The sequence below is a fragment of the Anabrus simplex genome, chromosome 9 (assembly GCF_040414725.1).
Source record: "Anabrus simplex isolate iqAnaSimp1 chromosome 9, ASM4041472v1, whole genome shotgun sequence".
Taxonomy (NCBI): domain Eukaryota; kingdom Metazoa; phylum Arthropoda; class Insecta; order Orthoptera; family Tettigoniidae; genus Anabrus; species Anabrus simplex.
In genome coordinates, this window is record NC_090273.1 from 38909179 (window position 1) to 38932570 (window position 23392).

The 23392-nt window shown below is 39.0% G+C and overlaps 1 protein-coding gene across 1 annotated transcript; it reads left to right on the forward strand.

Moving 5' to 3' along the window:
- Positions 1 to 1092: 1092 nt before the first annotated feature.
- Positions 1093 to 23187, forward strand: LOC136880958 (uncharacterized). Its single transcript, XM_067153508.2, has 5 exons — positions 1093 to 1147; positions 7536 to 7626; positions 12519 to 12606; positions 16958 to 17215; positions 22236 to 23187. The coding sequence occupies exons 1-5, from the start codon at positions 1143 to 1145 to the stop codon at positions 22391 to 22393; spliced, it is 600 nt and encodes a 199-aa protein (XP_067009609.2). The 5' UTR covers positions 1093 to 1142; the 3' UTR covers positions 22394 to 23187.
- The last annotated feature ends 205 nt before the right edge of the window (positions 23188 to 23392 follow it).

Sequence of the window (23392 nt, forward strand, 5' to 3'; positions counted from 1 at the left end):
TGGAAAAATATTACTTACACAAAACAACAAAGTGCTTGAATACAATAGAGTTTTTGGGTCGAGGTGAGATGATAGTGAATAAAATCCCTATCAAGAACTGGTATCCTTGGCATTTCTTTTATTAAGACTGCCATATTCAAATGCTGATGTACAACTTGTCTTTGGTCATGTTAATTGTAGAATCAAAATCAAGAGAGAGAATAACGACACAAACATTAAATGTCATTTTGCTTGTACGTTTGGCCCTAGAAGAACCAATAGCTGCTGCCATTCATAGAAACACCCTACAAAGTAATTGGTACCAGTGCAGCGTACAATTTTTTCTTCTTTGTCGCTGTTTCTGGCTCTAGGAACCCCTCAGATATGTGCATCTTGTTTCTTTATCCATGATGTTCATTTGGTGCAGATCCTTCTTGGTGTTAACAAACCATTTGCCACAAGAGTAGCCTTTCCTAGTGGTTTTGTTCAAATGATTAAAATAATTCTTGAAATATGACCAAAGAATTTAACCCTTCGTTTGCGAATTGTATCTGAAATCCTGCTGCATGTTTTATATACTGCTTTCTTATTGCGTAATCGGTACCTGTACGCACATCTTTGTGGTCCGAACATTTTTTATAATACCTTTCTTTCCTTCTCGATTTTTTCAATGTCTCTTCTGGTTGTTAATCCTAGGCATCCTGAAGCATACATGCACTCTGGTTGGATTTAGTGTCTGATGGTGTCGTAGTTTAGTTCTAATATAAATCGGTCTCTTGTTGTATGTGTTTTTCATAAGGTGGAATGCATGCTCCATTTTTCTGGCTCTCTCGCGCTTTCCTTCTTTATCGAGCCCGTTAGGCTGAAGTATCTTACCAAGATACTTGAATTTAACAACTTTATTTTTCTTTATTATTTTTAGAATCTTCGGTTGAATATTAAGAACACTCTCCATAGCAACTATCATCTCTAGAAAGGAATTTGAAGTCAACATCGCGTTTTCTGGTTCAAAGCTCGTGATCCCATGATGTAAAGAGAAAAAAACATGCATAAAAAACGGCCTTTCATGACCTTGGTACTCTGAGCATGCGCTATAAATGTGCGGACCTTCAGGGAAACTTCACTCTGCCTTCATCCGCGCGTTCCGAATAACGTCTGGAATAATGAGGTATGTCAGAAATTTTTTTTACTGCATGGCTTAACTGTAGTCTACTCTACATCTTCGGGAAGTGCGAAATTCTGGTCTGTCAGATATTTATTATACAGAATAGAGTTAAAGCCTGCCCTCAAAGAAATTTGTATATCACACTTAGCAACTTTACAGGAATGAAAAATTAGATAATTCTTTATGTAATGGAGGTCTGGGTATAATTCTTTCTGTATATACACATTTTAAACGTTCCCCTTCTTAGTTAAATATTATATTTACATGGTATTGTAGAAACATGATAGTGAGAAAATAAACTCCCTACGAGAAGGTTCTATATCAACAGATCGTCAGTATTTTTGTAGAACTTTTGTGTTTTAAATACATGGCAAATAGAAGTATTCATTGTTTTTTAAAATACGTTATCAGGAAAGGAACATGTGCACTGTTGTAACTCAAATAGCCTCGAAATACAGGCGGGATTGCACACCCGGACTAAAAGGAAACGACCATTTCTGTTGTGCACTTTTAATAAACTAGTTTGCTGAATAGTGAACGTATTTTCTGAAATATAGTTATGAAATTAACGTTACATGAATATAGTCCTTAAACAACCTGCGTTGGACGTTACTTTTCTTCCCTTACACGCCCTGGTGTTGATGTATTGCTTCTTCCGCTATTCCTCAATCGTTTGCGTACGTTGTCCTTCCAGTTCAATTGATAAATCTTCTACTTCCTACTCTTATTCAGTGTCTTTTTTATGATTTGTTTTTACGTTGCACCGATACAGGTAGATACTTAAGGTACAGCCCCGGCATTTGCCTGGTGTGAAACTGGGAAACCACGGAAAACCATCTTCAGGGCTGCCGACAGTGAGGCTCGAACCCACTATCTCCCGGATGTAAGCTCACAGCTGCGCGCCCCTATTGGATATATTTTGTTGCCAATGTCATGGACACTGAGGTATGATTTATTCGTTTGCGCGCATACGTCAGTCTGGCTGTCTGTTTAGTGTCTGTTAGTTTCTTGGTGTGTAGTCAAATAATAAATTATTTTTAATTGTACAATGACACCAAACTTCTGTTTAATTGTAATACGTGTGTGTAATATTGTTCCTTTGGTGAAAGTTTCATTGTAAAATATATAATCAAAACCACAAAAAGTATTATTTACTTAAGTGGGCGTCAATTATAAAAGAGAATAAATAATAATAATAATAATAATAATAATAATAATAATAATAATAATAATAATAATAATAATAATAAACTTCATTTTAGGAATATACAACACATGTCACTTGTTCTGCAATTAACAATGGAATACACACACAATGTGAGGTAATAAACGGGGCTCCTTAATTTTCGCAGTGTTAATGTAATTGCCTTCAAATCAAATACTGTGTAAATGAATGGTGCTTTGTGTAGTAGTAAGGTATTACGAGACTTATTGCAAACTATTTTACAAATAATGATATTTCAGGACTATATTTTGAAATAGTATAATGGTGTGCGGCCTCCGGAGAGGCCTGGTGCAGGTCTTTCTAATTGACACCGCATAGTGACCTGCGCTCTGTAAGGACGGTGCTCTATCTGAGATGAAAACTAATGCTGTAGACGTCACAAACATCCAGGTCCGGAGCCATAGGAATTAACCAATGATTTTAATTCCAGTCCTGTTCACGCAACATTATTACCATGGGTTATCACTTGCATCGCACATCTACGCGCGGTGTGACTGTCCTATGTTTATTTCTCGCAGTCGACTCGCCGAGGATGTGATCACGCGCTGCACAAAGCTACCAACCTCCCGACTTAGGAACTAGACCATTGGTCTGGACTGGTTATAGTAGGACCTAGACAAGGCCATTGCTCTGGGTATGTTACGGCAAGGCCTGGACAAGGTCATTGCTCTGGGTAGGACAAAATCATTAGTCAGGATAGGTTAGGATAGGGCCTGGACAAGACTATTGGTCTGGATTGGTTAAGGCAGTGAGCCCTGAACCAATTTTTTTCCTTCCGTAGTACAGCAGTGCATTCTATATGGGTTTTTTGGTGAGAAGATGAAATACCCTTTTCTTGTTAGTTGTAAAAAGTCCTAATTAATTAAGAATGTCGTATAATAGGAAAAGCCTGCTACATTGTTCTCGGTAGATAGCGTCTCGAGATTGAGACAGCACTGCATCTCTCCATTGTTGACTGTTTTAAACATTGCTTCACTAACAGATTACATTTACATGTACTTTTTTACTCCGCGGGTTGGTAACCCTATGAGCTTCTGATCATTGATAGGAATGACGTCACAACGCATTTTACGACAGCCAATAGCAATGCGCGTGGCCATTCCAGCAAAGGAAAATGGCGTGCACTACTCATCGTTAAGTTATACAAGTAAGTGAATTTCTTGGGATGGGCTGGTAGGTCTCCAGATGTGGAATTGAACACATCTCTTCTTTAAAAGGAATTCCACGTACGTTTTTCATGCTTTGTACTTCACCACTTCCTTATAATACTTGCGTGATTAGGTCTGGAATTTTACCAACTGATGAAAGTTAAAAACCCCGACCGGACCGGAATTGAACACGAGACCTCTTGAACTAAAGGGCATTATTTTGAAATAGAATATACTTATGTGAGAAAACATCGACTAAGAAAGTTCTTAAAGTGACGATGGGACAGGAAGCAAGTGACACGTCCCTTAATAAAGGTACAGCCGTAGCGTTTGCCTTATATGAGAAAGTTAGCATTCGTACTCTTCCCCGTTACACGTAAAAACATGCATCATGGATTTGTTTTTGGGCTTGGAAAACCCGAACACCGTATACATTACCTGGCATTGTCTGGGTTCCTGAATCGCTTGGAAGATCACCTCTTCAGACCACATTTTCGCAAATGTACGCCGCCTGTTCTTAATATTATTTGGTCCAGTGGAAGACTGTGTTTCATGAATTTTATGAAGAGCGAGTACAGATTCTTTGGTGGTTCCCCTCCTAGTAGCCTCTACCACATCCTTCAACTCCACACAGATGGGATATGCAGAATTCCGATATATCGAAATACAAATTAGTATACACGCAAAAGAATTGTAAGGCTCATGAAATATGAGAAAATTAATTTTTAAAAATGTTAAAATAAAAACAGGTCTGAGACAGGGTGACAGCTTATCACCAACACTGTTCAACGTGGTTCTAGATAAGGTCATGAAAACACTGTGGAAACGTAATGACTCAGGTGCTATAACAGGTAGTAAAAATAAACATGTCAAACCCAAGTGTTTGGCCTTTGCTGATGATTTGGCACTCTTCGCTGAGACAGAACAGGAAGCAATAACACAGATAAATGAACTACAGGAGATAGCCGAGAAAACAGGTTTAAATATCTCCTTCATATAAACTGAGATGATGAGCACGGACAGAAATTATGTGAAAAGAACAATGAAGACGAAATATGGCGAAGTGAAGGTCACAAAGCAGTTTAAATACCTGGGAGAGATTGTCAGTACGAACGGGATGGATAAAGAGGCCATGGAACATAGGAGACTTAAGTTGGAAAGGCTAAACACTGCCACCAAAGCCATTTACAACAAAAAGAATCTTTCCATTAACGTCAAACTAAGACATTATGATGCTGTGGTAAAACCAATGATTCTGTATGGGGTGGAAACAGCAACACTAACGAACCTGGAAAAACTACTAAAGATTGAAAGGAGAATATTCACGAGGATTTACGGCCCAAGGGTGGTAGAGGGAAACTACAGATAACGATCAAATAACGAGATATACAAAAGAACAGAAGACCTGGAAACAACAATAAAGAAAAGACGGTTGCGATTCTATGGACACATGGTCAGAATGGATCCAGCAAGGTTAAATAAACAAATTTTTAATAAAATATACTACTTGAAGAGCCAGCGGGGATATGCCAAGCAGGTGAAGGAATAACTCAAGAGATTAGGAATTGCAGATGAAGAATATCATGATAGAGATCAATTCAGGAAAAGACTTTCCAACATAAAAGTTCTGCTTGAAGAAAAGAAAGAGCGCAGAGGGGGAAGATGGATTGAAGAGAGAAGAGCGCAACATTCTGAAAGAATGAAAGCACTGTGGAGAAAGAGTAAGGAAGAAGGGATGCTAAGAAGGAGGTGAAGTGGTATTGGCGTGGTCCTAAGTTTGGCCGGTTCACAAAAAAGAAGAAGAAGACTGTGCTTATTATAATTCTTGATTCGTTATGCCCAACTAAGGAGCGCGATTGAACTTATTAGAACTTCTTACTTTTCTTCTTCTCTGCCCAATATCTCTTCATACTCTCGCTGTGTTATTTTCTTACGTTGTTCACTCCGTCCTGCATTTAGTCAGGTGGACTTTACAGAAAATTTATATTTGTATATTAAGTTTCTGAATTTTATTCTGTTTTTACTGATTTCTTTTATCCAATTATTGTGATTTTTCAGTGATAAGGCTAAATTTAAATGTCTTTGTGAACCTGTTATTATTCATTCTATATAAGTTATCATAAAATTGTAATCGTCGTTTGCTGATTGTATCTGTTAAATTTTCTGAAACTTAATAGATTTCATGCAATTTCTTTTTCATCAAAATTCAATTTTACCATTTTGGTCCTGATACTTTCCTGAGGAGTTGCAAGTTTGAGATCGACTATTGTTGATTTCCCCATAACCTTCAAATGATTACATGATGTAATTTGATTCAGTAAGTAAATTTTTACAGTAGAATTCCATTAGTCCGGCATCCAACAGTCCGGAACGCCCGATGGTCCGGCACCATTCCAGAATTTTTTAATAATTTCTTAATAATGATCTCTCCTGAACAATTTGATGCATTATTTGTCGAAAGTATTAGAAGTGTATTTGTTATTATTTCAAAGTTAATAGTGCAAATGTATCTGATACAGTCCAGTTGTTATCACTGGAAATATTCAGTCTAGAAGGCTGTGTGCTACACTGAGTACTGCAAAGAAAACCATATGATAAAAAAAAAGATTTCAAAAAATTGAATGTATGGGCCACGTGCAAGAACGGATGGGAACATGCCTACAAAAACTGAAGCGGACAGAAGGAAAAGAGAAGTTGTAGATGAAAAGGCTAAATGGTAAAGGAAGACTTCCAGATAAAAATATCGATGAACTTCGGCATTATTATGGAATGTCAATAAGAAACAAAAGAGGTGATTCTGCTGATCAACATTTTACTGCAAAACGCCGTGTTACAGCTGTTTTCACAGTACGTCTTAACTTATATCGTAGTAAGAGGTACCGCCCGATAGTACGGCATTTTCGGTAATCCAGCACCGGGCCGGTCCAGATCGTGCCGGACTATCGGACTACTTCTGTATCACTTTTCTCACACCTTGATGTGATCACAAGTGCGAAGTGCAACGAACATAAATAGTTTTAGCCCTGTTTCATGGTCAGATGCCCTTCCTGACGGTACCCTTATATAGAGGGATCTATTTACCATTGCGTATTTTTCTGGTGGTTGGTAGCGAAGTCTGAAAAGGATTGTGCTGGCGCAAACACAAAATAATAATAATAATTCCCAAGACGATTGAATTGAGCAGATCCGATAAAGAAATCCCCGATCCGACCGGGAATTAAACTGAGGACTCTCTGAACCGAAGGCCTCAGCACTGTCAAGGATGTGGACAATTAAATTAATAATTGTTGTGTGTCGACCCCTTTGACCCGTTTCTTCGTATGGGGTCGAGGGTGGGGTGAGATGAATTTATATGGATGTCGCCTTAAATATGAACAGCCCCAGCATTCGCCCGGTGAAAAAGGGAAACCACGGAAAACCATGTTCAGGTTTGACCACCATATCCGGAAAACAAGCTCACAGCTACGCAGTCCTAACCGTAAGGCCGACTCGTCGGTGAACCTGCAGAAGTGATGCCATGCAAAAAGAAAAATGTAAACTCGTATCCTCATCCCGGGGTGGTGTAGCTCTTTTCAGGCGCACCCCCATTGGAGGTGAGCTGCATGTACCATTTCAACCACATATCAGCCCTCCTGCCATTTTAAATTTCTGACAGCGCCGGGAATCGAACCCGGTCCTCCGAGGACAGCAGATAATAGCACTAACGGTTAAGCTACGGAAATGGACGATGCCATGCAGATGTCCTGCTTACCAATTTCTACATTCCTAAATTCCAGCGCCACGTGAGATATTTAATATGTCATCAACAACGCTGTGCATTTGCCAAGATTTTTGACCATCCTTAAAAATCTCACTACCTCAATCGGGGTCGAACCCGCGTACCAGGAATCTTGATTGAGACACTCTACCACAGATCTGTAGAGATAGATTAAGACTGCAAATGATTTCAACAATCCACTTAAAACATAACAGATTCTTGACAAAACTGCATGACATGCCACTAATATTCTGATTTCAGGAACGTCAAGATGATGAAATACTGGGTTCTAATACTCACCATCGGGACGAATATTTTCCCCATCATGCCTGCTGCAGTGTCGACTCAAGTGGTAAGTAGACATCGTCATTTATAGGCAAAGGGTACAAAGCTTTGCGACGAATTGTGTATCTTAGGCGTAATATACAGAAATATCCAGCACTGGATCGACACGGTTACTGGAGCAGGCGTATGGGGGATAGCTATCAAGCACAAGAATATGTATTATGACTGGTGGTTATATGAAAATTTGTGTTGTACGGTATTATCTAGGTCCCTAAATGTTGTGAGATTTAAAACTGACAATTCTACTTTACGTCGCATCGACACAGATAGGTCTGATGGCGGCGACGGGATAGTAAAGGCCTAGGAATGGGAAGGAAGCGGCCGTTGCCTTAAATAAGGTTATGCCCCAGCATTTTCCAGGTGTTAAAATGGGAAACCACGGAAAAACCATCCCAGGGGCAGTCGACAGTGGGGTTCGGGCCCCACTATCTCCCGGAAGCAAGCTCATAGCTGCGCGCCCCTAACCGCGCGGCCTACTAGCCCGGAGGTTTAAACCTGAACACCATATCCTTAACGAGGTATTATCCAGGTCCCTAAATGCTGCTGAGGTTTAAACCTGAACACTATGTCCTTTACGAAGTATTATCCAGGTCCCTAAATTTATTGAGGTTTAAACCTGAACTCTATATCCTTCACGACATATATTATTTTCTGTTTTCTTTCCCTCCCGACCTTGCAATATTTCCATTTTTAACACTTTATTTCTAGAAACCTCTCTCTCTGTTGCTGCTTCCCCTCTTACATCGTTTGTTTCCAAGTCTTCCTTGACTTCATGAGTCCAGATTGTCGTTGTTAACTTCTGGTTCCAAGGATGTTTAAAGATCTGTTTGGTTCACCTGTTGTCATTCATTCTGTATAAATGTCCAAAAATACATGAATCGGCTCTTCCGTATTTTTTATGTTATGCTTTCTATGTTCCTGTATATGTCATCATTACTCCTTTATTTCCAGAGTTCTGTAGTTCTTAGTGGACAGAGAATTTTCCGTATAATTCTTCCCTCCACTACTTTCAATTTATTCAGCTTGTAATTCAGTGCTAGACATTCGCTCGTGTGTAGGCATTTCGGTTTGACTGCTCTGTTGTAATGTTGTATTTTGACGGTTCTAGATCAACACTTTTTGTTGTAGACATTCCTAGTTATACCGTATGCTCTTTCCATCTTGTGTATCCTTTCGTCTACAGTGGACTTTTACAAATTATGTTCTTTAATTGTTTCTCCCAAATATCTGAATTTCTTTACCTTCCTTATTTGACCAATTTCTTTTATTAAAAATTCTGGAGCATTTCTTACGTTTGGAGTGTAGCCTCAAGACCAGCGAACTGACTGAAAGGTACGCACGTCTTTAGCATCAAAAATTAGATTCAAATTTTCAGTTTCCATCCAGTCCACAAGAACTTCACCATTACGGCCATCCTTGTTATATCCCCAAAAATTATGATGACTGTTGAATTCATCGAGATATGTAGTAGGACACTGCAGAGAAGGGGGATTAGACCAAGTAGTATCTGGCGGATTGTCAAGTTTTCAGTGTTAACTGTAGTAGTAAAAATGTTATTTTCAGAGTTTACTGATAGTAACTGGTAATTTGTTACATAATACCTGACATAAGTTGAAAGGCATTAATTGTGGTGAGAGTTAGACGCTATCAATTTAAAGCCTGGAATTTTCCCGCAACTCTGTAACTGTAGTTCGTCTGCTGTGTGTGTTTCTTGAAGCACGATGACATCAACTGCATATTCAGTGTAATCCTGGAAAGATACTCGCATTTCGCTCGAATAATTCTTTCTAAATTCAATTAATAAATGCCCAGCGATGATCCAATTCTACGAACGTTAGGGTCCTGAAAAAGACCACACATCTTCTTGTCCGCTCTTTGACCAAGAGCTCGTTTCTGATAATTCGTTCTCATCTTATCACCACGCGGCGGATCACGTGTAGAGCAAAGTGGTTGTAAAACCTACGGACGTGAGATAACTTACTGGAGTAAAGTATAACGTGTTCTTTGCGGATCTTGCCAATTTTTATATCGTCAAATTTTAATTGGGACTCTGTTTTCTGTTGATATGACAATATGCTGTCAGTAATATTGGTGCTCGATACTTGTTGGTTTGATAGTACTTGTGGCAGTTTAAAAATTAATTTATGGTACGAATATCGTTTAATAATCTCCCTGGTCAAGTAAAATTAATATTCGATTTTACAAAAATTTTAGTGGTCTCTTGGTTAGGCTGGCCAACATCAGGGGTGTCAATGATTTTTAAGCGATATTACTTCCTAATATTTTGTGTGTAAATGTACTACTTGGGTTTGTAACTCTATACCGAAGCGAATACAGAAGTGTGATTTATTTTGATAAATTCAATTTGCAATTTGTCTTGTTTCGATTTTTCTAACAATTTTTTTTTTTTGTTTTTTTGTTTTCTGAGATATTCCCGTTTCGTGGCTTTCTTTTACAAACTTCGCCGCTGTCCATGTGAGGTGTTGCCTTTGCTTGATGATTAGATAACGGCTTCTTATTTTCTTGTGCATTGTTGCCATCGGTCATGGTGGTGGTGATAACTGATTGTTGTGACATGCATGGTTTGCTTATGTAATATGCTTGTGTCGGTGTATTTAATGTGTTGAACTTGTCACTGTAATGCATTTATTTTGTTTTATTATTATATTTGCCTTTATTTGTAGTGGCTAAGTTAGGACTCATGGTCCTCTCTTACACTTAACCACACTTCATTAACATTGTACATCTGAGAGCAATATTCATAATATTATCTTAAAACTACCATTACAAACTAGAAACAAAATATGAAACAAAATATGAAACAAAATAACACAAACTCTATAAATATTCTTAGTCATGTCTTAAACTATCGTTACAAAATTAAAAGTTGATTGACACTAAATACCCTAAGCACAGTAAACGTACATTCATACACACATTCACTCTACCAGATTCATTCAGCCTGGCGGCACACATCGAGGAGATGCTCACGGCAAGACAACTTGAAGGAATTTAAGGATTGTATGGCTCTAATGTTGTGGGGGAGAGAATTCCATATTTTAGCTCCATTTGCAACAAAGGAACGGCTGAATGCTGCTGACCTGCTGAGAGGGATAGCAAGTGTACTGCCAGAGCGTGTGTTATGCTGGTGGAAAGAGGATAGGAAATTGAGTTGTGAAGATAAGTAGTATGGGATATTCTCTTTTAATACTCGAAAGATTAATACTGCCACGTGGAGGTTTCTATATTGTTCAAATTTTAGAAGGGAAAGTTGTCGATAATAAGGGGTAACATGAACATCATAGCGTAAGGAAAAGATAAATCTAATACACGAGTTCATAGCACGTTGTAATCGGTTTAGTTGTTCTCTCGTGGCATCAATTAGTACTACGTCACAGTAGGAAAATATAGGGAGGATAAGAGTTTTTATAAGCCCAATTCTCATGTTTAGTGGCAGCATATTTTGATGATATTTTAGTGGGTGAAGGGACGCGTACACTTTTCTACAGATATTTGTAATGTGCTCTCCCCAGTTAAGATTCTCGTTTATAATTACACCAAGATTTCTTACCGAGTTTTCGTACGGAATAATTTTAACAGATAAAGTTAGTGGAGTAATGTTTTTGTTTTTTGCCGCACTGATTAATTGATTAATTAATTTTAATATTTTATTTCCGGTCTATTGGTTTAAATTTACGTTTTCATGGTGTCTATTTTTGTATTTCTGCATTTCTTTATTGTTCCTTTTGATTTATTTACGTTACCGTTTCCGTTGCGTGAGTTAATATTTTTTTTCCTTATATACTCCTCAGTGTTCACTAAGGTCTTTTTCTTTAAAACCAAGTTGTTATTATTTGTGGTCGTTTTAGCCTGCGTGCTATGTTGATAAAAATAATCTGGTAAAATCCAAAGATGTGGAAAGGTCATGATCTGTTAGGATTAATAACTACGTTATGCTTTTGGAAAATAAATTGAGAAAAATATAGGGACGGCCGTGCCCAGAAATTGTAAACATCAACGGTACCGTAAACTGTGCACATGGTACTATCTAACTTCTGTACAGATTATTCTAAAACTTTCGATACCGAACTTGGAAGGTACTAAAACTCTAGTGATGTTTTGATTGTCATTCCTGTGGTTACAACCCATCTTAATTTTCTTTTATCCTTATTGTTATCTCAATTACGTCTGCTGGTTTACCATTTTAAGGAGTATGATATACATCTCCCTAGATACTGTTTATATTATTGCTAAAGGTTTACTTATTTCATTTATATTCTCTTCTCGGTCCACTCACCATTCTAGATTTGTTCTTTTATGTCTGTACTCCCACCACTTTTTCTTTTAATAAATATTTTATTTTGGGTCTTTAACTATGAAGGTGAGTTGTGTATTTTTAATTGAAGTGTTCTATCCGTTCCGTGTTCAAGATCCACCCTCTATTGTGGTTCTTTTTCCTTTGGTTTGAGCAGCTTCCATCGCTTCCCAGTCCTGTTCCTTGTGTTTTTGTCGAGGCTTACCCTAAGTTGTTGGCGTGATTTCCTGCTGGGATGGCCTTCAGGCTTTCTTGTGGTAATTCTGGCAATGGACACTATGTGTTTGCGGTGTTGTGGCGTCATTTGCTTCGTTGTCCTTGTGTCCGATTATCAGTACGCTATACCCTGTCTGTTCTCAACACAGTAACAACTTACAGTTGAATAAAGGATTTACTGTAGTTACAAGAGTTAATGTCAAGAGGTACCGAATGCAAAGGACTGAGGACAGCAGATCTGTTTACATTTTATTGTTAAAGACATAATACCACATTTTCAAAACGCAGTTCTAAATGTGGAATGGTTTCTGATGAATTATTTTGTCATTTTTGATCAAATTAAGCTTATGTTTTCTTAATTATTTCAGGTGAATGCCGAATTCCAATGGATTCCAGAACCATCACCCCCAGAAATTACCACCACAGAGAGTCCTACAGCACCTCCGACGACGATCGGTTTGTATATTGCGTGCTTGAATCGTTTACTTTTTCGAACTTAATTAAAAGAACATTGCCAAAGAGGAGAAAAGTTTACTGCACTTGAACATCATGTCAGAATTTTCAGTGTTTTATTCTTCGTCGCGACGACAGGGATACAACTCTTAGTTGTTAAATATCTATACTCCACAAAATGGCCAATAAAAATCCATGAAGGGATGGGATAGCAAAGTTGCATGCTAGGCGGGGAATGAGCAGTGGTAGAATAATCATATTTTGTCATTCTTCTGTGTTTACGTTGGGGATAATTGATAGGAGGCTCTGAGGATCCCGAATTGCATTCTATACATGTATTTCGATAACCTGATTTATAACAATGAAAATTGTGAATAGACGTGTGAATAGATTTCAGTGAGCACTCCATCATTTCAATGTGTACGATGGGTAGGTGCTGGGTAAAATGGTAGTTTTATACGATTCAAGATTATGCTACAAAAAATGCCCAAATTACTTCACATTCTTCGAAGGCTTTGAACTACGTGCAGTGGGGGGCAGCTATATACAATGCGGTAGAAGATATCATCGCTATTAGTGTAAAAGGGGAAGAATATCCAGTTCGAATCAGAATCTTGTTATCACGCCATAAAGACGGTACAATGCAATTACTACAAGCTGTGACTTGAAGTTTTCTTATTACGAACTTACTTGATTTTCTCCCCTTTATAACAAAAACTGAAAACACTGAGAAGTATGCTAGGGATTGCCCGCATGTTCCTTCTGTGACTAAAACCACAGAAAAGGTTTAGCTCAGAGAATTTCAACATCACCAAATGGACTGTAGTTTCTCGTAAGAACCGCGGAACCGTGATTCCATTTCAGATGTTGTAACGTCTTATACTGGATTTGGTAGCGGTAACTGGCAAAAATGAGCGTAATTGGACTAGACAAAAGAGTCATTGAATGGGTGGCTATATTTCTAGAAAATAGAACTCAGAGAATTAGAGTAGGCGAAACTTTGTCTGATCTTGTAATAATTAAGAGGGGGAATTCTTCAAGGCAGTATTTATGGACATTTATGTTTCATTATATATGTACATATGAATGATATGAGTAAAGGAAGGAATCAGAGATGAGGCTTTTTGCGGATGATGAAATTTTGTACACTGTAATAAATAAGTTAAAAGATTGTGAGCAACTACAAGATGACCTCGATAATGTTGTGAGATGGACAATAGGCAATGGTATGATGATAAATGGGGTTAAAAGTCAGGCTATGAGACTCACATATACGAAAAGTCTCTCAGTTCCTTTTGGTGATCGTTATAAGAACCTAGGTGTTAGTATAAGGAGAGATCTTGATTGGGGTAATCACATAAATAAAGGTTACAGACCTCTGCACATGGTTATGAGGGTTTTTAGGGGTTGTAGTAAGGATATAAAAGATAGGGCGTATAGGTATTTGGTAAGACCCCCAACTAGAGTATGGTTCCAACGTATGGGACCCTCACCAAGATTACTTGATTCAAGAACTGGAAGAAGTCCAAAGAAAAGCATCTCGATTTTATCCTGATTGATTTACGACAAAAGAGTGGCGTTACAGAAATGTTGCAAAGTTTGGGCTGGGAAGACTTGGGAGAAAGGATACGAGCTGCTCGACTAAGTAGTATGTTCCGAGCTGTCAGTGGAGAGATTGCGTGGAATACCATTAGTAAACGAATAAGTTTGAGTGATGTCTTTAAAAGTAGAAAAGGTCACAATATGAAGACAAAGTTGGAATTCAAGAAGACAAATTGGGGAAAATATTCGTTTATAGGAAGGGGAGTTAGGGATTGGAATAAATTACCAAGGGAGATGTTCAATAAATGTCCAATTTCATTGCAATAATTTAAGAAGAGGCTAGGATAACAACGGATATGGAATCTGCTACCTGGGCGACTGCCCTAAATGCAGATCAGTAATAATTGATTGATTGGTTAGTGTTCACAGTAGATTTCCTGGAGGCCATGCCCGTTAAAGTGCCCAGTCTACATAGACTAACACCGTAGTTATCCGGCCCGAGTTCTGTTAACGGAAAAATTCACCATCCGAATATGGGCAGAGAGAACAGAGAGCTGGTGGCATAATTTCTAATCATTCCATTGCATATGAAAAACCTAGGTTCAATTCTAAACTACTCTGCAATGTTCATATTCTGCAAGGGCATATAACAATGTTGATAGTGATTCTCCTGTCCTATAGGGATGTTGCGCTTCAGCGAACCCCCCTGATGTTTTGACACGAGCAAGCTATTTGTCGACACCAGATTTCACGCTCCCCCTACCTCATTGTCGTCAACATCTCACATCCAGACCCGCAAGTCGGCTATGGCCGTCAGCTAGAATAATCTACACCAGGTGAGCTGACCATGTTATCGAACTCAACCTGCCCTAAAAGGCTTTATCGTCCATTAAGACAAATTTTCCTCCAAAATGTTGGCGATACGGTGTCACTATGTGAGGACTGGCTGGCGATTATATAAAACGGTGATGTGCACAGCTCCCTGTAGTGCAGTGTACAGTAGCAAAGACCCCTTTCATATCAGACTTTGTGTGAAGCGGCGTGCGTCGGGGAAGGCAGGACACGGTATTCAAGCACGACCCTCCCAGACCCCTTCAGAATAGACTACCTGTGACTCGAACCATGTGGTATAGCGGCAACACGTCCCCCTCCCCTTGACTTGCCACTCGCATTAATATTGTCAGAAAATCACCAATTTAGAAAAGGTGTTGAAAATGTTAACAATTTCCTTTTTATTCACAAATTCTATTTGCTTTACGTCGCACTGACACAGATAGGTCTTATGGCGACGATGGGATAGGAAAGGCCTAGGAGTTGGAAGGAAACGGCCGTGGCCTTAATTATGGTACAGCCCCGGCATTTGCCTGGTGTGAAAATGGGAAACCACGGAAAACCATCTTCAAGGCTGCCGACAGTGGGACTCGAACCCACTATCTCCCGATTACTGGATACTGGCCGCACTTAAGCGACTGCAGCTATCGAGCTCGGTATTCACAAATTCACTTCCTATACTTTATTGTCGAACACTGTTATTAATTTTTCTCTCGTCACAGAGTATACGTAATTCATTATTGTTAGATTCACCTCATTAAATAACACACAGTTTATCAATTCAGCATTTCTGAACGGAAGACACGCACATCGAAGTGTACTTCCAAACACGTTCTGCAAACACATTTTCCACTAGAAAAACACATTCCTCTATTCAGTGCATTTACATGTATCTTTGTTGTATGCACTACATCACCTTCAGTCACTACCACGTTTAAACTAACTTATACCGGCGCGTACAGAGGCATAGAGCCCCTTTCAGTAGGAGAATCAACTGAAGCCTACAATAATCCAAAGTTTCAACTAAAGCTCAGAAAGCGCTAACCACTGAACTACTTCATTCGGTGTCGAAGTTGAGCTTGTAAGGTTAAGGTTAGTCAAGGGTTCATACACGAATCTGTCAGGTTAGACGGAGAGGTTCTATAGGGTCACAGTTAGCGTAGGATTCGAACTCGAGTGTGCGAGGTTAACCAATGAGTCGAGATCGAAGTTACATGTTGCGAGCCTCCGAGGTAGCTCTCCGGATTTAGTCCCGTAAGAACAATGTATAGGAACCATCTTGCCTAGTAGGACAGTTAGGTTAAGCCTGTAAAGTTAAGTTTGTTCTCTTCCGCGGATAGCCCGGATATCTAAATTACGTCTGTAAGGTCAATACTCCTGTGAGGTTTAGTCTGGGATCAAATCCAGAGCCATGCCTTTGAAGTTTATCTTAACACGTATCCAGACACCCACTTTTAAAATCGCCCGCCGGTTGACGTCATACGCCCTAAATCCGACACACACTTCATATGTTCCTGCTGCTCGCTGGAACAGCCTAGTCTTCGTGATACCGAAAGATACTTAAAAATGCACTGTGCAGTAGCCGAAATTTACAATACTTCTCATAGAGCAACGTAATGTGCTAGGTAGGGCTGATACCAATAATTCCAGCACAACTTAAGAACACCTGTAACTCGTAAACGATTGACGTGTTCATATGTACGTTTTGTGTTCTTTTGGGGTTTACTATCGAATCCCTATTTCTTCCCACATTTCTGGAAGCACCCTGAATATCTGACTGAAATGAACAAATGATTTTGTATTAGTATTCTGCTCCGGCATCATTTGGAAACTTCTCCGACTTTACGAACTTACGTACTTCGTAGGTGCTTTTTATATCATAATAAATGCTCCTTCAGCAGAATAGGTAGACCACCCTTTCTACTGCGTAGTATGTATTTGAAGAAAGCTGGCCGTAATATACAGCTTTTACTGTTCACAGATTATTGCGCTTTCTATAATCCTGTACCCGGCCTTCAGCAACGATTTCTCAGACTGCATACCATGGAGAAGAACTGGGAAGAGGCTCGTATCACTTGTGAATTGGAAAGCGCATTCCTTGCTGTGCCCCGCTCTGGTCAGGAGATAGAACTGTACTTGGACTACGTGAGCCGCCTGAGATTGTACGGAGGCAGTACTACAGATACCTGGATTGGAGTGAGACGAAATGTCCAAGGTGGACAATTAACGACAGTACAAGGTGAGGACTTATAGACACTTTCAAATAGTCTCAAAAATACAGAGGCTCATCTCTCGAAATAAAATTGGCAGCTTGATATTTTGGGGGTGTACAGACCTGGAAACTATGGTGCTGACGCTGCTGCGTAGTTGTTAAAAAACTATCAGCGTTTTGAGGAATGACACAGAAAGGGGCATTATTGTAAGGGTGATCCGAATTTATTCAATCTTAAACCGGAAGATAACACAAATAACAAAAGGCATTACCAAGAAAGCTGTAAATAGTTCAATCAGGAAAGGACACCTGAATCAGTTTAAAGAATCCACCTGGAGGGAAAAATATACTTGATATGGTGCTACTAAAACAAGACGGGCTGTAAATAGAAACTGATGTGATAAATGTTATAAGGATCAATATGTTATTTCTGTCGTATTAAAAAATAAATGCTATAAACAGGAAGGGTACAAAAATAGGACTATCAGGCAAAATCATATAGTTGATAAGAGGAGCATGGGGGAGTGTCTTCAAAGTACTTATGATCAGTGAAAAGAGGTAAAACACAGCCTACGGGATAGGTTTGAAGCTACCGATATGTGCCTTCAGAGGTAGTAAGGAATGGGAAAGTCCCAGTATAATATAACAGGACAATAAAGAGGTTAAGAAGGAAGTGTAGGTTAGCAAGAAATAGAGTTAGGATTGGTAGTGGAAGTAAAGAGAGATTGAAGGAACATACTGGGAAATCACAAATCAATCAATCAATCAATCAATCAATCAATCAATCAACATTGATCTGCTTTTAGGGCAGTCGCCTAGGTGGCAGATTCCTTATCTGTAGTACCCCTAGACTCTTCTTAAATGATTGGAAATAACTTGGAATTTTTTTAACATCTCCCTTGGTAAATTATTCCAATCACTGACTCTCCTACCTATAGACCAATATTTGCCCGAATGTGTTCTCTTAAATTCAGACTTTATCTTCATACTGTCTTCTTTCCTACTTTTAAAAACACCACTCAATATTGTTTGTCTACTAATGTCATTCCACGCCATCTCTCTAATGATAGGTCGGAGCATACCACTTAGTCTAGCAGCTTGTTTCCTTACTCCCCTCTTACCAGCCCAAACTTTGCAGCATTTTTGTAACGCTACTCTTTTGTCTGAAATCACCCAGAACAAATCGAGCTCCTTTTCTTTGGATATTTTTCAGTTCTCGAATCAAGGAATCCTGCTGATGGTCCCATACACTGGATCCATACTCTAGTTGGGGGTCTTACCAGAGACTTATATTCCCTCTCCTTTTCATCCTTGGTTGGTTGGTTGGTTGGTTGGTTGGTTGGTTGGTTGGTTGGTTGGTTGGTTGGTTGGTTGGTTGGTTGGTTGGTTGGTTGGTTGGTTGGTTGGTTGGTTGGTTGGTTGGTTGGTTGGTTGGTTGGTTGGTTGGTTGGTTGGTTGGTTGGTTGGTTGGTTGGTTGGTTGGTTGGTTGGTTGGTTGGTTGGTTGGTTGGTTGGTTGGTTGGTTGGTTGGTTGGTTGGTTGGTTGGTTGGTTGGTTGGTTGGTTGGTTGGTTGGTTGGTTGGTTGGTTGGTTGGTTGGTTGGTTGGTTGGTTGGTTGGTTGGTTGGTTGGTTGGTTGGTTGGTTGGTTGGTTGGTTGGTTGGTTGGTTGGTTGGTTGGTTGGTTGGTTGGTTGGTTGGTTGGTTGGTTGGTTGGTTGGTTGGTTGGTTGGTTGGTTGGTTGGTTGGTTGGTTGGTTGGTTGGTTGGTTGGTTGGTTGGTTGGTTGGTTGGTTGGTTGGTTGGTTGGTTGGTTGGTTGGTTGGTTGGTTGGTTGGTTGGTTGGTTGGTTGGTTGGTTGGTTGGTTGGTTGGTTGGTTGGTTGGTTGGTTGGTTGGTTGGTTGGTTGGTTGGTTGGTTGGTTGGTTGGTTGGTTGGTTGGTTGGTTGGTTGGTTGGTTGGTTGGTTGGTTGGTTGGTTGGTTGGTTGGTTGGTTGAATATAGCAAAAAATATCAACAAAGAATAACATGATGGCAAATATTACAGTCTGTCACATTAATTTTAGGGAAAAATTGAAGGATATTTAAGGTATATTAAAGCAGAAAAAGGTTCCCATTGCAGAGATGACTAATGAGCAAGATCCATGATGTTACTAATATTGGCAAAATAGTGAAATTTACCCACTATAATAAATATATTTCCAAAACATACCAAATTTGAAAGCTACGAAAGAAACTGGGATTGATACGAGTTTTGTGGACATACTAAAGTCAATGGGATAGGAAATAGTGCCGTATCTGAAATATTAATTTGATTGTGGTGCTTCCGATTGCTAGATCTTGTATTTACAGTGCACTGTCTCTTCAAGAATGGGCTAGATCAAATGTGTCACTTATATTATTGTCTTGGCTTGGATGGTGCATGCATTTCAGGGGTCCATGCACGCTGATATGGAATAGCAACTCCATTTTCGTTGAGGAAAGTAACGGGGAACTGTTTCACTCCTTATATCCCTAAAATATCTCTTCAGTGACGCCTCAACCATCTATGACACTCATGGTGAAGTTGTTGATCATCAAATCAGCCAAATCAGCATGCAAATGCATCCTAACTTGGTGAATAGAGTCGTCCTAATTCCTCCAATAACTTAATCTGTCTACGATCATTCTCTCGTACCATAAATAATTAACAGTGATATTATAACTATTCATGATGTAATATTTTTGGGATTATGCCGTGTAATAAACTATGTAAACACACTCAACGCCCGTTTAGAAGAATAAGCAATCCACGCATCAATGGTTGCTAAGAGAAAGCAACAGTGAACTTAAAATGAAGCCTATGATGTAATAGGGACGTCATTTTAGTCTCATGCTAGGGACAACAAATGGCAGCAGTAAAACATCTCTTTCCGATGGTTCTGATAATAGGTAGCTATGATTCACTGAGGTTGTAGCCTGTATTCCGGTTGAAATTATCCGGGTGTTTACGTATTTCACCCGCCACCAAGATAATTCTGGGGCAGGAATATCCACTCCTTGGAACATGACATAATGAGCAGGTGTAAAAGCATCATCAGCAACATCTTATTTATCAGGTTGGTTGAGTATGATACACCTATTATGTTCCTTAATTCGAGTACATATCGTTGTAGAAGTCTGCCAAATATGAAACTTGCCACAAGTACAGAGAACGCTGTAGATACCCGGTTGTTGCAGTTTAGGTACTCTGATGTTAGTTAGTCGTAGGAGTTTCCTAATCTTAAGTGAAGTTCCAAATACACTTCGTATATTGTACCTAACCTGCTCGTATAAAACAAAATCGTAGTACAATCATCAGGAAGGCAGTGTGTCACAGACTAATTCAGGATAAGTTTAGATAGCACCTGAAATGCCTCTTTTTTCATAGAAGGACATCCAGTAAAAGAATCTGCAAAGTTATAGGGGAAAATGGTACATTCGGATACTCCACATAAAACAGGGTCATGGTTATCACCATTGGAATATTTAATATAACTTTTGAAATAATTATTTAATTTAATATAATGATACAATTGAATTAAACGTTTGGAACTTAATAATGTTGCAGATAGTTACGGGGAAATATTTGCTCATATCTAAGGTAATTCAGATGTTGTAAGGAAGACAGTGAAGTAATAAACAACATCAAATTCTCAGTCGCGTTCGTTGTTGCGACTTCTGTGCTTTGGTTTACGTGTACTGAAATGCGTCCGGGTTCTTTTGAACAGATAGGGTTTGTCCGTTATTGTAAGCTGTTTCCATGAACTGAGTAATTGTTGAATGACCATTAACAAATTCCTACGGCTTTTTCTATATTGACATTATATTAAGGGCAGTTTTGTAATCATATTTCAATATTTTTGACGTCTGAATATCTGATCCCTTTTTATTAGTATTAAGGTGATCGGTGGGGGCATAGGTTTCCTACTGACGTCGACAGAACTATAATTATAGTGCTATTAAAACAATGTGCGTGTTCTGACAGCTCTCAGCGTGGTAGTAGGTGGCAGTTACTATGGCAACCGGTACACGCCTCCCGTTTCAGCCAATGCCAGCTCTTCATGCACTCTCCCTTTTCCTACCCCCGCTGTCTGAAAGCTTCGTGAGGCGGTCGGTCCGAGTTCCACGTTGCCAATATAGTATACCGTAACACATGTGGCTGGGCTAACAATGTCTACTTTGAGAGATATTGTCTGTATAGTGTGTTTTTTAAATGAACTAAATATTATAGTGCTATTGTGTTCGTGTTAATAAGTGTATCGTTATCGAGGCTGGCATTCTAGTGTAGTGTAAATTATAGTATTGTGTAGTATAGTGTAATTTTAACACCGTCTCATTTACTGAATTCAAAATGTTGCAACCCGTTCAGAGCGCCGCTAAACACCGAGGGCGACCTAGAACTCATTCACCTAGAAAAAAGGCAAGCGTAATGGAGAGGCATGGCTTCGCTATACGTGGTCAAGTTCGCGATATGGTATGTGCCTTACGGGAATATTTTGAGGCTGAAGGGAAAAATGGAGGCCCACTGATAGACGTTAACAAAGTTGTAGAAAGAACAGCAGCAGCTTTAAAGTTTCTCAAGCTACAGTAATTAGAATAGGGAAAGAAAAAGAAAAGAAAGAAAAGGAGCCTTGGGAAGAAGGTGAAGGGGAAAGAGAGGGAGTGGATGTAATTGGACCATCACATGACAGGTTATCAACACCGGGCAAAACCCGACTGACTAAAGCCTATGAGGAAGGGGAATTAGGAGTTTGTCTTACGATATTTGAGCTAATAAAATTACTGCTGAGCCATCTTGGAATAATAGCAACGATATTTAACGTTTTTCTAACTCTTTCATGATCGCCGTTAATGGATATTATTTTCCGCAGAGCCTAGCGCAGAACGAGAGCTGTTGACTGTGATGTAGTAACTCATGCCGGATCATGTGGCAACACAGCGCTCCCACTCCACGTGCTGCGAACTGTCAGAACACGCACGTTGTTTTAATAGCACTATACGTCTCTATAGCTTTAACTGTTTATTTCAGGTGACTCACTGACGTACGAGCAACTCAACCAATCTTCGCCCATACCTTTTTATAAGTGGTATGATAGTGGTTGCTGGTATTTATATAAGGCAAAACTTGATGTTGACGGTTGCTGGAAGAGCAAAACTTTTCTTTGTGAGAAACACAACTGCTGGTAAATAAGCTGACCAGAACTGGATGGGACTGAAGAAGTATATCATACAACAGTAAACATACAAAACCAGAATCGTCAAGAAATAACGGGAATTCCTCAAAATAAATATACACTTAAATAGCGCATTATGCAAAAATAATATTTCTTTAATATATATAAAATCCACAGTTCTACCACTTCAGGCAAGCAACTCAATGTTGAAAACTTCCTAAGGATATGAGCTACGAATTTCAGGTTAATAAAATATAATAAAATGTGAGAATTTGTTCCTTATATATTCCTAAAAATTACAATCCTTTATTTAATCATCGTTATCCGGTCGATTAGATTAGCAGTTTGCTTTTTATACCACTACGAGCGCTAATGTGAGTCAATGCAGAGTTTCACTTAAGCGCTTATAACTACATTCGGTGTGAAATTTTTCCAAAACTCGAGTAATTCCTGAGGGTATTGAATCAAGGAACACATTACAGAAAGAATGATCTAAATAAGTTAATTCGTCTAGGAATTGAATCAAAAAGAAGAGGTTTAAAGAAACACGCAATTCTAGGCTGTTTTTCCCAAACTGAATTTAGGCCAGAAGTTATTTTCGAATTTCTTTTAATTTGATAGAGCTATTCAAAAGTCACAATTTTAAACATTTCCGGGCACTTTAGCCCTTCGACAATCGGCAAAGTTTTGGAAATTGCTTAATTTGACGTTTCCCGCATGGGGATCCCTACTTTGTCTGCTAAGAAATGTTTCAACATTAAAACAAAAATTGTTATGTATTCTACTAAAAATAAAATTTTGAGAAAGGCATTGTGTTTTTTCTAAACATATCCTGACTCCTAGCAAAATAATTAATTGTACCAAGAATAATATTAGCCTAGGAAGCAGGTTCTTACGGGTTACACCAAGCTATACAAGAGACAAATATAATGAAATGCATTGCATTTTGTCTTATTCTGGCAACATAATTTATTTTGATTGAAGAAGAGTCAGTTGGGAGTTGAGGGCAGGG